Source organism: Chamaea fasciata, unplaced genomic scaffold (assembly GCF_029207755.1).
Source record: "Chamaea fasciata isolate MVZ Bird 193981 ecotype frontalis unplaced genomic scaffold, bChaFas1.0.hap1 SCAF_26, whole genome shotgun sequence".
Taxonomy (NCBI): domain Eukaryota; kingdom Metazoa; phylum Chordata; class Aves; order Passeriformes; family Sylviidae; genus Chamaea; species Chamaea fasciata.
Window position 1 is genome coordinate 1,759,027 of NW_027094111.1, and position 15,740 is coordinate 1,774,766.

At 53.4% G+C, this 15,740-nt stretch overlaps 1 protein-coding gene and 1 long non-coding RNA gene across 2 annotated transcripts; one reads left to right on the top strand and one right to left on the bottom strand.

Annotated features, from left to right (window-relative positions):
- Nucleotides 1-6,716: 6,716 nt before the first annotated feature.
- Nucleotides 6,717-8,080, bottom strand: LOC136301564 (uncharacterized). Its single transcript, XR_010723900.1, has 3 exons — nt 7,872-8,080; nt 7,587-7,684; nt 6,717-6,922 (listed from the first exon to the last, which is right to left on the bottom strand). It is a non-coding gene; the product is annotated as an uncharacterized lncRNA (long non-coding RNA).
- A 2,624-nt stretch (nt 8,081-10,704) lies between these two features.
- YARS1 (tyrosyl-tRNA synthetase 1) lies at nt 10,705-15,580 on the top strand. Its single transcript, XM_066204277.1, has 14 exons — nt 10,705-10,762; nt 10,869-10,933; nt 11,370-11,516; nt 11,606-11,781; nt 11,909-12,038; nt 12,305-12,385; nt 12,666-12,758; nt 12,953-13,088; nt 13,251-13,336; nt 13,699-13,834; nt 14,117-14,211; nt 14,326-14,519; nt 14,633-14,774; nt 14,918-15,580. Exons 1-14 carry the CDS (start codon nt 10,747-10,749, stop codon nt 15,026-15,028), a joined length of 1,608 nt encoding a protein of 535 aa, XP_066060374.1. The 5' UTR covers nt 10,705-10,746; the 3' UTR covers nt 15,029-15,580.
- The last annotated feature ends 160 nt before the right edge of the window (nt 15,581-15,740 follow it).

A 15,740-nucleotide genomic window follows, 5' to 3' on the forward strand; every position in this document is an offset into this window, starting at 1 on the left:
TTTTTCCTTGGAATCTGGACGTGCTGGAAGCAGAACCTTTGAGTGGCAGTAACGACAGAGCCCCACGATGCCATTTGACACTTTGCAGCATCGTAGTCCTTTTGAACTCACAAAACCCCCACCTTTAATGCCACCAAACTGCTAAATAAAACCTATTTATACCATCCAGACTCGTTCTGCACCTAAATATCCTCTCGAACCAAAGGGAGAATATTATCAGCTGGCACTATTTCCCATTTCAGGGTGTCGTTTCCTCCCCCTTACAGGGAAGAGCTGGTTAGTTTTTGAGAGGAAGGCAGGAAACCACCCCACCCCACCCCCCCCCCCAAAGTGATTTCATTTCAGTCTCGTCGTTTTCCAGCTGCTGTTGGCTGGCTGAAATACATCGATGAACACAATTACATTTTTAATTGTGAGGCATTTCATCAGCGCTCGCGCAGGGCTCGCACGAAGCCGGTTTTGTTCCAGTTTTTATTGATATCACTGGGTTCTATGACAGCAAAAATCATCAGCAGGGCCCTTGGCTGCTCCCTAACAGCAAACACACAGCAAAACACCCTGTCCTGCCATGAAGGCTTAATCCACAATCCTCCCTCCTCTCTCCACCATTCAGATGTGAATCATTCGCAAGGTCAAAGAGGGAAATTTGCAGCACTAAAGCTGCCCAGAAGCCTCAATCCACCCCAAAGGGCAGAGCTGCTTCATGGCAGAGATTTACATTCCCAAAGAACACAAACCCCCCCTTCTGCCCCTGGAGACACCATCAGCACCTCCCTGGTGTGGTCAGGAGCTGCTAGCTGAGAATTTCCAACCCTGGAAGTGTCCAAGGCCAGGCTGGACAGGGATTGGAACAACCTGGGATATTGGGAGGTGTCCTTGCCCTGACTGAGATGATGTGAATGACCTTTACGTCCTTTCCAACCCAAACCGTGCTGGGATTCCATGGATATCAGGTGAAATTGTCCCCAGGGCACATGGAAATGATTCCTTTTTCAAAAAACTTAATTTGTGGGGTTGACTGGTTTAAAAGCCACGAACCACCACGTGCTGACAACTCTCACGTGGCTTCCAAAGGATTTCTACTTCTCCCTCAATGCAAAAGCTCACTGTAAATAAAATTTACAGAGGTAAAAATCACCTGGGAGGCTCTGGTGGCTTTTAGGACCTGACACATGGCAAAACCCTGACACTGGCCATGCCCCAGCCCCAAAAGTGGTGTCCATGGGTTCCTTCCTGCCTGCATTCTGGGAGTTTGTGCAGTCAGGTTCTGCTCCAAACTTCACTGCTGATCCTCCGGACAAATTATTTCCATTCCTCCTGTCTCAGTCCCTGCACGTTCAGGGTTTCCAAAGTCCTGTCCCACTCTGGGTGCCAAAGAATAAAATCTATGAACCACCTAAAAAAAAAATCATCAGCACTGAGCCAAAACTTTGATTTCTTTAAGATCACATGAGCCAAAAGCATCCCCAAAAATAGTCAGATTGCAATGATAAAAATATGAGATGATTTGCTGCCTGAATAAACTTAATTTGCTCTCCAAAATTCCACCTATAAATACCTAAAGGAGTCACAAGGTCCCTGCTGGCACCCCTGGGAAGAACATTGGGAAGATCAACCTATCCACCTCCAACTCATTTGGAGTTGCTCAGTAGCACAGCAGAGAAAAAAGAAAATGACATCTAAAAGCTGCAAAAATATTTATAAACTCGAGTGCAAATCTCCTGAAATGCTTTTGCAGAAGAAGTTACAAATGAAACTTAAAACCACTGAAAACCAGACCAATTAACACCTCTAAATGCAGAACAAGAACCAGCACAAAAAGCAGCAGAATCCAATGGGGTTGCACTGAAAGTGTTCAGGAATTCTCTAGAAATCCTGGTGTTTGGCCAAGTTCTTGCTCACCCACTGGGTATGGGCTGGAATTGAGGGGATTTCTGCAAAAAAAAAAGTCGGTCAAAAAATTAAAACAAACACGAGAGGAGGATTTGGATGAGGCTGGAGCAGCAGCATCTCTGAAAAACAAATCTCCATTCCCTCGGTGCTTGCAGCTGGTACCTGATGTTCTTGGTAGGAGGTTTTCAAAGCGAAACCGCATCCTAAGGAGGCACCTTGAGAAAGTGAGAACATCAAAGTTCCTTTCAGGAATTCTGCCTGGTGCTTCATCACTTCCTTTGCAAAGCTCCTTTCTGCCTGGCCCCACCACAAAGGCTGAAGGTTCAACTTCAAACAAAAAGTAAATTTTCCTCACAAAGTGCTGCACCCTCTTTAAACCCTCTCATTTGCACGTTCTGAAATAGCAAGACAAAACTCCACAAACTTTAGGCAGCCTCAGGAAAATAAGATTAAAACCCAAACTACTTCAAGGGGCTTGGTTATCTGCAGGCCTCAGTGCTACAAAGCTTTGCCTCATCTGTGTTTCGAAAAAAACCCAACTTTGCTGCCTTATTTTGATCTTATTTATGCACAGGGACGAGCCTAACTCAGGAAATCACATTTCTGAACTGCAAAACCATCTGGTTTTCAAAGCAAAATCCAGCCACGGGGGTCACTCCTGCAAAGCCACTGTCCAAACATCTGGTTTGGAGCAGGAACATCTGCCTGGCACCGGGTTGTCACCTCTGTCACAGCACAGAGAGTTTTATTTTCACTGCTCAGCAGGAACAGGCAGTGACCAGAAGGGCTCCAGCCAAAGCAGCTTGGTCTGGATTCCACTCAAGAGCTCAGGGAAAGGCCAATTCCTTGGAATTTTGCCCTTCCCAGGGTAAAATTCAGCACAGCACAGAGCCCAGGCCAAACTCCAAGGTTTTTCCATGCTGCAGTCATGTGATGGATGTGAATCACAGCTCCTTCCCAGGGAACTCAGAGTCTCCCCAGCAATCCCAGGTCTCCTTCAGGAACTGCAGGACCAGCTGCTATTTACCCAAAGGAACAACTTCTTGCCAAAAAACTGATAATTCTAGAAGGGATTTTGAGAAGTTTTCCTTGAGAAATCCACGGGTTGTTTGGGAGGAAGGGAGGCTCCCCAAGGCAAACTCTTACCATACACAGCAGTTTCCATTGTCCGCACTAAGTGTAGAAGAAAACACCAATTTTTTACAGATTTTGAGCCTTCCTACATCTCAGTTCCCTCCCTTGACCTCCTGAGTCAGAGGTGAAATGTGTCATAAAAACAGAGGGAACATTTCCTACTGCCAGGGGTGCACTTTTCACCCCTGAGGAGAGACAAGGACTCGGACAAACCTTCACCCTGACTCACTCCAGGAAAAGATTGGAGCTCCTCTCCAAGAGGGGAAGTCCCAGGGGCAGATTAATCCCACCAAATATTTGGAGGAAGTTATCCCAGTGCCTCATCATCCACCCCAGGGCTCAGAGGCCTTTTGGCCTGAGGAAAGGGGGCAGGATAAACTCAGCTGCCATGGAACAGTGTTTAAAACCTTTGCAGTTCTGTCTCCTTGGGCACATCCTCACTCCTTCCACAACAGTCTAGCCCAAACTAGAGATTTGGGATGAGGTTTTCAGACAAGTTCCACTCATTTAGAAACCAAGAGCTCGGATTATTTCAGCTTTGCCACTAGAGAAGTCCCTGGACCAGGAGCATCACACTCTGAACCCAGGTAACTTCTCACTCCCCTCACCATAAACTTAGAAATCCACTTTATCAATTCCTACCCCGTCCCACATCTCTTGAAATTTAGGGTTTGGAGGTGGATTTCATTTGCTTTGAAGTGAAATCTCCCTCCTGAGCTCAGCCACGAAATGGAATTCTCCCTTTATGTCAGCACAGCCCCAGCCCTGCACCTTCCCTGCCCGCTCTCCAGCCAAGCAAAATTAATTTGGGCAGGTAAAAACTGCTTCAAGATTGAGGATTTTTCTTCCCCTCAGCCAGCTCAGCATCAATCAAGAGACCAGAGTCTTTCAAGGCAGAGTCTGCTAGCAAAGAGTTCATTTGTATTTCACAGATTTGTTTCTCCATCTGTTCCCTGACACTGCTCTCCCTTTCCATCACCTTAAACACACTGTCTGTTTTTTTAAAGATATTGATCTTTGTTATTACAGTAAAACCAGATGGTTTGTGCCTCTTTATGAGGTATTTCCTCCTCCTCTCCCTTTGATTCCGGGGAGATCCAAGGAAATAATTTATCAGGTTTCTGCCAGGTTGTGAGAAGGCTGATAAAAATTTTAAAAGCATCAAAAACCTCTAGCAAGCACACCAAGCCTCAAGGAGAGCTCCTGATGGAATCCTGGTTGGGGGGAAAAAAAAAATGGATGGAGGTCAGGCAGGAGCCAGCTCAGCATCCCAGAGGTGCCTGGAGCAGTGGAAGGTTCCCTGCTCACAGCAGGGGGTGGAACAGGACGATCTTTAAGGTCCCTTCCAACCCAACCCTTTCTGTGATTCTGCTCCAAATCACACAGTTTTAGGAGCCTCAGTACTTGTGTAGCTGATCCAGCCCCGGAATTGCCAAGGAGGATCTCATCAGGAAGGAAATAATTCCATTTTGCTGCTGGCTAAAGGGCAATAACAAAGTGCAAACGCTGACAAATGGTCAGCTGGCAGAAATCTTGTGTGGTCAATTATCAGCCCCCCCATTGCCAAGCAGATGCTCAAATCACAGCTCATTTTTACATCTGCTCCAGCACAGCCTCAGCAGCATTTCAATTCTTAAGGGAAGCTGCAAATAAATGAATATAGTAGGATTTAACAGCATCTAGAAAGCGGAATGAGAGGAAGCACAAGTAGAGCCACGGGGTTGTCTCCCAACACACTGGAGATGGCTCAATGTCAGAAGTTTATTCTGAATATAAAAGGATTTTTTTTCCCCAACTAGGCAGCGTGACTTTTAGCACTCCATCACCCAACATAAGAACATATATGAGATATATGCAGATTAAAAAAAAAAAATATATATATATATATATGAAAAATGGGGTTTATATATATGGAGGTTGCATTTCTTGTATATATTTATATATATGAAAGTTGCATTTCCTGCAAGTGCAAGCCACCGTGCAGATGAGGGAAAAGACAAAATCTCTCCAGGAGCCAGCCTGGAATTCCCTCAGACAGCACAGCAGCAGGATCCAAGGAAGAACAGACAGATTACGTAAAAGATGGGATAGCAAAGCAAACATTACCCTGAGACAAATGCCAGGAGATTTGCAACTCAAAGCAGAGCTGAAGATTTGTAGCAGCAATATATTAGCAACTGCTTCCCAGAAGGAATTCCCTTGCTGGCTCTAAACCTGCTGATTTTTATTTTTTTTTTTCCTTCATGAATTCCTTGGGATCACTCAGCATTTCCTATGCAAACGACACACCCAGGACAGTGCTGCAGCCCCGGGTGCAGAGGGGACAGCACACAGAGGGCACTGCCAGCCCACCCAGCAGCTTTCCACCCGGGACAAACTGGCAGAGCCCACGCCATCTGTCGGGCTGGATTCCAAGCCTACAGCTATTTGGAATAAGAAAGGTTTGCACTACTAATAAGAAAATCAAATTGTGTGCATCACAGACAATGTTCTTCCCCAGCATAAGAGAGCTCGATTTCAACTTGTCAGCCTCGCTCGTTTAGAGCTCCTGCCTGATTTTCTCTGACTCACAACATACGTCTTGCATTTTTAATTTGAAAGCAAGAGAAAACAGGCCATTTTAGCTTTCCCTGCCTCGTTCCCCTCTCTGCATTACTTATGCTGGATTCATCTTGTGGAAGCAGCCCTGTGGCGATGCAGCTGTTCCTGCTGCCTGCCTAAGTGCAGGCTCCACACACACACACAACTGTCAGCTCCTTGTGCCTCGCAAGAAATGGCAATTATTGCACCCATGAACACTCAAAATAACCACAGGGAGCCGTGGCTGGAAGCTACCAGAATATTTTGCCTCTCAGAACATCCCAGTCCTACCCGTCAGCTGCCACCCATGAGCTGAAATCCAAACCTGCTCTTTGCAGCACCTTCCTTTCCGCACCCCCGCAGTCGGTGGCTCTTGGATGACACCACTGAGGCAACACAGAGAAGGTGTCAAAAAATAAACCCAAATCCCAGCACTCGAGCTCAAGAGTCCCTCAGTCTGAATCCAAATCCCAGCACCTGAGCTAAAGATTCTCCCAGTCTGAGTCCAAATCTCAGCATTTGAGCTCAATTCCCTCAGTCTGGGGCCAAATCTCAGCATTTGAGCTCAAGATTCCCCCAGTCTGAGTCCAAATCTCAGCATTTGAGCTCAATTCCCTCAGTCTGGGACCAAATCTCAGCATTTGAGCTCAATTCCCTCAGCCTGGGGCCAGATCTCAGCATCTGAGCTCAAGATTTCCCCAGTGTGAGTTCACAGGTTTCAGGGAAGTGATGCAGTCCTGGAGGAGATGTCCAAGGAAGGACTGGACGTGGCACTCAGTGCTCTGGGCTGGTGATAAGGTGGGAACTCGATGTTCTTGGAGGTCTTTTCCAATTTTAGTGATTCTGGGGTTGTTGTGAATTGACAGAACCAAGATAATCCCCAACAGAACAAGCCAGAGCTCAGCTCTGCTTTTCCCAGTGAATACAAACCTGCTTTGGGAGTATCCCTGATTTTCCACACCAACTCCCCTTCACAATATTTCACAATAATTCAGATATCTCTGAAACTCCTCGGAGCCAGCCCTGGAGCCAGGCTGATTCCTGTGCAGGAATTTTGTGTATGGCAGTGCACAAAAGTGTCACAGGCACCTTTTTATTCCCCTCTGAAAACAAACAACACTCCAAACAAAGAATTCAAGTCCATCCAGCCAGCCAGGAGACCAATTTTTCCCTTCCCACCAGCCTCATGTCATCCCCACCTGGGGGTTACCTGAGGTAATAGCCACACTTTTCCTCACTTGGATGGGCACAGCCTGGAGAGAAACATTTCTTTTGCTCAGGCTGAGCTTCTGAAATGCAGATCCGTTGATCCGGCCTTGAAAATAATAATTAGTGTTAATTATTTTTTAGGTTATTTGTTCAATTAGGTTATAGCTGACAGAGAGGGCAGAGAGCCCTGCAGAACTGTGGCAGACATCACATTTTTGTAGCACCGCTCTGGGATTGAAAAAAAAATTTTAAAAAAAAATAAAAAGTATTTATTTGAGTAAAGCTGCAAAGATCAAACACGCCGAGAGCAAAGCAGCTGAGCCACCCGGCCGCTCAGCGCCCCGCTGACCACAACGGGAACCCGCAGGGAGCTCTCCAAAAGCGGCTTTTCCACACAACAGCAACGCCCAGAACGGGGGGGGAAAAACCCCGATGTGCCGCCTCCGGGAGCGGGGAAGAGCAGGAGCAACATCGCCACCCGCTCTGCTGCTGCCACCTGCAGGGAACGGCTCCGGGAGGAGCAGCCGGGGGAGCCCGAGCGGCACAAAGGTCCCCTCTCCTGCCTGCGGACCCAAATCTGCCCGACACACCTCCTTCCCCGTTTCCCGACATTCTTCCCCCTCTTCCAGTAGCTTACAGGGTGAAATGTTTGTTGTTTCTCCACTGTTTCAGTGTAATTTAATGAAAAAAAATAGGAATAAACCCAGCAAGGAAGTGGTGGAGGAAACAGCTGGGATGGTTTTCAAAGTGCAGATTTCCTAAGAATTTACCTTTCTTCCTCCTCCTGTGGGACTGGAATTACTCTGCCACTTTTGCTCCCACTGGGTGGCTCTTCCTGCCCAGTCTGGCCTACAGCTGTGTCACTTAACTGGAAAGGGAAGGGAAAAGGGGATTAATGTGGAATAAAACTTTTCCATGTAAATTTTGCTTATATATATAGAAATCCACTTGAAAAACCTCCCCTGTATAAACCCAACACTTGTGTGCACGTGGACAAATCCAAAGGGACTGGGATTAAAAACACTCAAGTTACAATAATGAAGACGTGAGTTTACTTTCGTGCTGCCTGGTGGCTGCTCAGCTCCTGGGGATTCCCTTTCAGCATCCTCTGAAGAGCCTGTTTCCCTCGAGGAACAGCTCGTGGTTGCTTTGGGAAGTTTTTTTTCTGGTGGCAACACAGACGCTGAGCCCTCATCCCCTGTGCTCTGCCCACAGGGAAGGTCAGATGAGGGCACGGATTTTCCCAGGCAATCCTGACTTTCCTGGCCTTTAGGCATCACCCCTTCTGTGGGTTTTTCAGGAACGCAGCTCCCAGCAGCTGTGGAATACCCTAAGCAATCATCTATCATTGCATCCAAAGTTTCTCTCTCCAGGTTATTCTCCTCCAGAGCCTCATCGGCACAGGCGGCAAACGGGCTCAGGCTCAGCAGCTCCTGCAGGTCAAGGTCCAGCTCCTGCTGCAGCTGGGCCTCATCCAGAGTTAAAAAACCAGGATCACACCCAGAGCTGATGGAGAGAGGCTCCTGGGCTTCCTTTGGCTCCTCTGTGACCTCTGAGGCCAGTTCACCGACCGATGTCCCCGGGGTGCAGTCGCTCTCGGCCTTGTCGCTCTCTCCGCTGCCACTTGGGCTCAGGTGGCTCTCACCAGCGAGGTGCTGCTGCTGCTCAGCTCCCATGGAATCATCAGCCAAGATCTCCTGGATCTCCTCCTCGGTGTAATCAAAGGGAGAACTCCCTTTGTCGCTGCCTGACAGCTCCAGCAGGGAGTCGTCCAGCTCGCTGTCGTCGAAGCACCGGCTGACGTCCAGGGAAATGGCCACGTCGTCGTACTTGGACACGGAAAAACTGGCCCCAAGCTCGTCCTGGCCACTCTCGTCCAGGAAAAGGGAGCAGCCAGAGCCTGGGAAAGGGAGGAGAAGGTACCCTGCTGGATCTGTAGTGCTGCAGCCACACCTCAGCACACAGGCTTTCTTAGCTGAGTGCAGGGCCTGCACCTGCACGGCGGAATCCGACAGCCTCTTGGCCCTGGGGGCTGGCTCCCGTCTGAACCCCTGACTGGGCCCTGGGGAAGGAGGGGAACTGTCTCCCATGGCTCTGGGGCTTCCTGCAGCTCTGCTTCCAGCTCTAGAGGTTCATCTGCTGCTGCTGGCCTTTGATCAGCCCTCGGCAGAGGAGGAATCAGCAGGAGTCAGCTCCAACCTGCCAGCAAAAGTGACATCCTCAGTGAAAGGGACTCAGCTGGATCCCCCAAATGCTGGAATTTATCAGGGAAGGTGAAACCACCACGATTTGATCTCTATTCTTTAGGTCCCAACCAACCCTTCATCCCCTCAAGCAGCACCGGTGGAAACCCCAAGGACTGGAAACCCCCTCAGGCTGTGGCCTCTCCTCCAAAACTGCTGCCAGTCCCTCACAGCAGACCCCAGGAATCCCAAATCCCTTAAATTGCAGAACACGCCTGAGGCATTAAATAAAACCTCCAAGTGCCTCAATCCCCACCTCTGTCATCCAGAGATAAATAAATGCATCTTAAAAAAAAATAAATCTTTTTTTGGGTTGGGAAAAACTGAGCAAAGGAAGAGGAATCCTGTAAGGAAATTAGTCACTGAGACACTCACACAAAATCCTCATCATAATCCAAGATCACCAGATAAAGAACCTTCCTGTGAAACTCAATAGTTCCAAAGTATTCACAAACAAACCCTGTTTTCCCCCAGTGAGGAATCTTTGGACCTGAAAGCCCTGCACTTGACTCTCAGCCAGCAGGAGAATTTGGACAAAGGAAAGGTATTTCCTGTCCTCTTTGAGCAAGGATTTAAAGGAATGTCTTTTATCTTTCCAGTATCTTTGACTATTGTTTAAAAAAAAAAAAAGGGAGGGTTACACACTCCAGGGATGAAACCTGGGCAATTCTGCTGCTCCCTCTTGTCACTCTGCCTGAATAATGACAATGGACACTTTCAGAATTGTGCTGTGGGGAAAAAAAAAACCCCTCAGGAATCAGCTGTGTGTGCACAAACCCCACACAAGAAGGCGGCTGGATTTAGTCCTGTGGAGTGTGGTAATGTGAAAATTCAGCTCCTACCCATGGAATCCCGGAATGGTTTGGGTTGGAAGGGACATGAAGCTCATCCAGTGGCACCCCCTTGCCAGGGCAGGGACACCTCGCACTGTGCCAGGCTGCTCCAGCCTGGCCTTGGACACTGCCAGGGATGGAGCAGCCCCAGCTCCTCTGTGCCAGGGCCTCCCCACCCCCACAGAGAGGAATTTTTTCCCAATATCCATCTCCCTCTGGCAGTGGGAAGCCATTCCCTCTTGTCCTGTTTCTCCAGGCCTTTGTCCCTTTCCAGCTCTCTCGGAGCCGCTTTAGACACTAAAAACCTGCACTTGGCTCACCCTGGAGCCTTTCCCCCTCCAGATAAAAACCTCAGGAGGCGGTAAGCCCCCGCTTTCCACCCACCGAGGGCACCGAAGCCGACACCGAGCCCGCCTCTCCCCGTCAGGGACCCGCCCGTCCCTCAGCGGGCGCCGCCCAACCGGCGCCCCAACGGCACCGCCCCAAGGCGGGGCCAAACCCGCCCCGCCCCCGGCCCCGCCTCCCGGCCCGCCCCAACGCGGGGAGCTCCCCGAGCCCCGGGAAAAAAAGGGGTAAAACCCCGCAAAATAAAGGATGGGAAAATTGAATTTCGCTGAGACAAAGCAGCGGCCCCGGCCCTGCCGGGCCTGGCGGGGAGGGCGCTCACCCGCCGCCATATTAACGGCGCCAAGGCCACGCCCTCACGAGCGCGAGGCGCCCTCTGATTGGCGGAGCGCGGGCTCCCCGCCGCGCGAGGCGCTCTGTGATTGGAGGAGCGCGTCCCCTCCCTCTCCCTCATTGCATCGGCAGCTCGGCGATCGGCAGGAGCGGCAGACGAGCGCCGAGCGGGGCTGATGCAACCCGGGGCAGGTCGGTGGGAGCGGGCGGGGGAACCGGGCGGGTTTGGGGGACCGGGGGGTACCGGGGGCTACCGGAGCGTCCCGGGGCTCCGGTAACGGCCTGTCCTGCCCTACAGCCGCCGCTATGGAGCCCGCGCCCGGCCCGCAGGAGAAGTATCAGCTCATCACGCGGAATCTGCAGGTACCGGGAGGCGGATGGGGCCGGGCCCGCGGGGTCGGGGCTGGGCCCCGGGGATAAGCGGGGATGTCCGGGCTGGATGTCAGGGATGAGCGGGGCTGGATCGGGCACGGGCGGAGGAATTGGGGCTGGGAGGGTTGATGGAGGCTGGATCGGGGCCGGGGCGGGGGCGATTGGGGCAGGATGGGGTGCAGGTACCGGGAGGATCGGGGCTGGATCGAGGGGAATAGGGCAGGGTTGGGGGCCCAGAGGAGGAACGGGGTAGGATCAGGGCACGGGGCGGCCGGGATGGGGGGATCTGAGCCAGAGCAAGCCCCGGGGATCAGCGCCGGGACACGCCGTGTGTGAAGCCCGGGCGCCCAGCGGGATTTGTCCTGCCCAGCTCCCTCCCGGTGAATTCCCGGCGAGGCCCAGCTCCGTGTGTTCTGACCCCTGACAGGAGGTGCTGGGCGAGGACAAGCTCATGGCCATCCTGAAAGAACGAGAGCTGAAGATTTACTGGGGCACCGCCACCACGGGCAAACCCCACGTGGCCTATTTCGTGCCCATGTCCAAGATCGCCGATTTCCTGAAGGCTGGCTGTGAGGTGAGGCATTGTCACCGTGCTGGGTGGCACCTCCAGCGAGCAGGAGCGCTTCCCTCCACCCAGGTGACACCGCCTGTCCCCCGTACTAGGTGACAATCCTCTTTGCCGACCTCCATGCCTACCTGGACAACATGAAGGCTCCCTGGGAGCTGCTGGAACTGCGCACCCGTTACTACGAGCACGTCATCAAAGCCATGCTGGAGAGCATCGGGGTGCCCCTGGAGAAGCTCAAATTCGTCCGGGGCACTGATTACCAGCTCAGCAAGTGAGTCCTGGGGGCATCCGGGGAGGGCTTCACCTGGGGCTGAGTCACTCCAGGAGGTGCCTCCAGGCTTTGTCCCCTCTCGGAGCTGTCCCCGTGCCCTGTGGTGACGGTGCTGTCCCTCCCACAGGGAGTACACGCTGGACGTGTACCGGCTCTCCTCCGTGGTGACGCAGCACGACGCCAAGAAGGCAGGGGCAGAGGTGGTGAAGCAGGTGGAGCATCCCTTGCTGAGTGGTTTGCTCTACCCAGGCCTGCAGGTGAGGCAGGTGTGGCGTTCAGGGAGGTGCTGGCAGAGCTGGGGCCACCCTGGAGTGTTTGGGGCTGAGTGTCAAGGTCGTTGTTGTCCACCCCAATGTCACACCTGGCGGTGTGACACAAAGCCTGGCCCGAGCGCAGAGCTGCTGTTCCAGCAAACAGTCTGGAATGTTCCCGTCCTTCCCAGGCTGGGAGTGCCCCAGGAGACGCCGAAGGACAGGCCAGGACTGTTTTGGGTCCAGCCTCGAGGTTCTGTGTCTCTCCACAGGCGCTGGATGAGGAATATCTCAAGGTGGACGCGCAGTTTGGAGGGGTGGATCAGAGGAAGATCTTCACCTTTGCAGAGAAGGTCAGGAATGGGGGATTTCTGCCAGACTGGGGCCTGAGGGAGGGCTTGGCCACTCCCAAACCCATTGAGAGAAGTGTGTGGGATTTTGGCTGACGTCACAGCTCTCTGTGCTGCTGCTGCTGCTGGGCTCTGTGCAGCCACACATCCCTGCCTGTGACTCTGCCCTTCCTGGGTGCTCTTATCCCAGATCCCAAAGTTACCTGGAGCCAGGAGCAAACAGGGGTTGCGAGCTGAAGCTGAATGAGGTTCGTCTCTGACTTGCCTCCTTGTGTTTTCCCAGTACCTCCCTTCCCTGGGCTACGCCAAGCGAGTCCATTTGATGAACCCGATGGTTCCTGGGCTGACAGGCAGCAAAATGAGCTCGTCAGAAGAGGTTGGTCCTGGATGTGGCTGTGCTCAGGGGGTCTGGGGGGACAGGTTGGTGGCTGGGGGCTGAGAGGGAACCACCCCAGGGAAGGTGAGCTCTCCCTCCCCACTCACACGGGGTTATAAGAAGGTGCAACAACTCCAGCATGAGTTTTCTGGGCAAAACCTTGGGTGAAGGGCTGAGGAAATCTCTTGCTGCAGGACTCCAAGATTGATCTCCTGGACCGCAAGGAGGACGTGAAGAAGAAGCTGAAGAAAGCTTTCTGTGAGCCAGGGAACGTGGAGAACAACGGGGTCCTGTCCTTCATCAAGCACGTCCTCTTCCCCCTCAAGTCAGGTGAGGGGCTCGCCACGTTTGGGTGTGGAGAAGAGGAGGGGACAGGAGTGTGTCCCCTGCCCCTGGGTGCCACCTGCCCAGCCCCTGCTCGTGGGCAGAGTGGGGTGGATGGTTTATCCGAGCCTGGAGTTAATCTGAGCTTTAAAACCTGTTTTGTTGCAGAGTTTGTGGTCCTGCGAGAGGAAAAATGGGGAGGAAACAAAACCTACACAGCCTACGAGGCCCTGGAGAAGGACTTTGCTGAGCAGGTGAGTGCTGGGAGGGGCTGAAGCTTCTGCCTGAGATTCCTGGGAGCAATCTGGGAGCGCTGGGAGATGGAAGTCTGCACTGGGAAAAGGTGTGGTGTGTGGCCTGGTAGTGTGGGATGCTCCCAGCCAGGAAAGCCCAGGGGAGAGAGGATGGGTGAAGGGTGTGAGGTCAGGACAGCACCACATCAGCCACATCTGGAGCACAGCAGCAGTTTAACCCTTCCCAGCTGTTCCCAGCATAGGCTGGAGGCAGAAGTGTCAAAGAGGAATCAGGTCAAGGGTTTGGGATTCATCTTCCCGCCCTGTTTGGTCTCCAGCTCCCACCCGTGACCTCAGACAGGAATATCTTTGTCCTGACACAGGTTGTGCACCCTGGAGACCTGAAGAACTCTGTGGAAGTGGCCCTGAACAAACTGCTCGACCCCATCAGAGAGAAATTCAACTGCCCAGAGCTGAAGAAGCTGAGCAGTGCTGCGTATCCCACCCCATCCAAAGCCAGTAAGGAGGGGCTGGGGGCCTTGGGAGCTCAGGGAAATGGGGCCCTGGCCATGCAGGGCTGAGTGGGACAGAGTCCCCCCAGGAGCTGAGGTCAGAGAAAAGCTCTGAAGCTCAAAAACAACCGTGGTGAACACTGGGAAAGGCGAGGAAAATCAGCACAGGAGAAACTTTCCTCTCTGGTATGGAATTCCATGAAGGGAATTCCCCCCAGGGCCTGCATTTGGGGCTGAGCACCTCCCTGGGTTTGTGCTGAGTGCTGTGACCATCCCATTCACCCTGCAGAGCCTGCAGAGAAGGGCACCAAGAACTCAGAGCCGGAGGACGTGATCCCATCCCGGCTGGACATCCGCGTCGGCAAAGTGATCAGCGTGGAGAAGGTATGGGGGGACAGGACAGCCACCTCCCCATGTGGGGGTGACATTTGGGGTGTGCCTGGGGGGGTCTGCCACCCCTCTGTGCCACCCCATGCCCACCCCTGCTCCCCCTGGCAGCACCCAGATGCCGACAGCCTGTACGTGGAGAAGATCGACGTGGGCGAGGCCGAGCCCCGCACCGTGGTCAGCGGCCTGGTGCACTTTGTCCCCAAGGAGCAGCTGCAGGACAGGCTCGTGGTGCTGCTCTGCAACCTCAAACCCCAGAAGATGAGAGGGGTGGAGTCGCAGGGCATGGTGCTGTGTGCCTCCAGGTGAGAGAGACAGAGGGGACGGCAGGGCTGGACCACCCCTCCTGCCTCAGGGTGCTGAGGGGCAGCTGGGAAGCACTCTGGGGTGACTCTGGTGTCTCCACACCTCTCCTTAGCGTGGGGGAGCCCCGTCAAGTGGAGCCCCTGGACCCCCCAGCCGGGTGCTGCGCCGGGGAGCGTGTCTACGTGGAGGGCTACGAGGGTGGGGAGCCCGACGAGGAGCTCAAGCCCAAGAAGAAGGTCTTCGAGAAGCTGCAGGTGAGGACTGGGAGTGGCTGGAGTTCCATCCAGCAGGGCCACACTTGTCCCCACCTCTGGGTGACCCCAAATGGGCTGTTTGCCCCCTCGGTGTGAGATGAACCATCCCAGGGCTGACCCTGCCTCCCTGTTCTGCTCCCCAGGCCGATTTCCGTGTCTCTGAGGATTGTGTTGCGCAGTGGAAGCAGAGAAACTTCCTGACCAAGCTGGGGACAGTCTCCTGTAAAAGCCTGAAGGGTGGCAGCATCAGCTAACAAGTGCCAGGGCTGCTCTGGTGCCTCCTGCCTGACTCCTGCACCTCAGCCAGGCTCCTCCCTGTCATTTCCCCACCAGTGCCCCGAGTCGGGGGGCTCTGAGACTGAACCTGCAGCCTCTCAGCCGGGGAGCTGCCTCCAGCATCCCCCTGGGCCTCAGCTGTGCCAGCGCTGGGGACTGGAGGTGCCACCACACCCAAGGGACCCGTGTGACTCATGCCCGTGGCCTTGGGGCCACGCCTGGCTCCCAGCTGTGCCGTGGACTGCACTCCCTGCCCCACGGGGTGGCATGCGTGGCTGCTGTGCTGAGGGCAGAAGGGAGAAAAGCTGCTTCTCCAACCTTGTGTTGCTGCTAGCAGAGCTGGGGACAGCCCGGCAGGCCCTGTCCCCTGCTCCACGCCCAGCCCTCGTGGCCAGTGGCGCTGCTCTTTGGCCAGGAGCCAGCCCAGGCAGCACCTGTGGGGCCGTCCTGAGCCCGTGCGGGGTGTGGGCCTTCAACACTGACTCGGGAACCATCTGTCTGTCATAAACCCAATAAAATGTCAAGCTGACTGCACGTGGCTCTGCCCATCTGTCCAGGGGAGCTGGCAGCCAGCCCTGCTCCAGAGTTTTACTGGGCAGTGGTGCTGGGAGCCAACCCAAGGGTGGCCCTGGAGCTCAGCACCACCCAGAAGGGACCTGCAACCATAAACCAGGAAGAACAGGAGGCAGC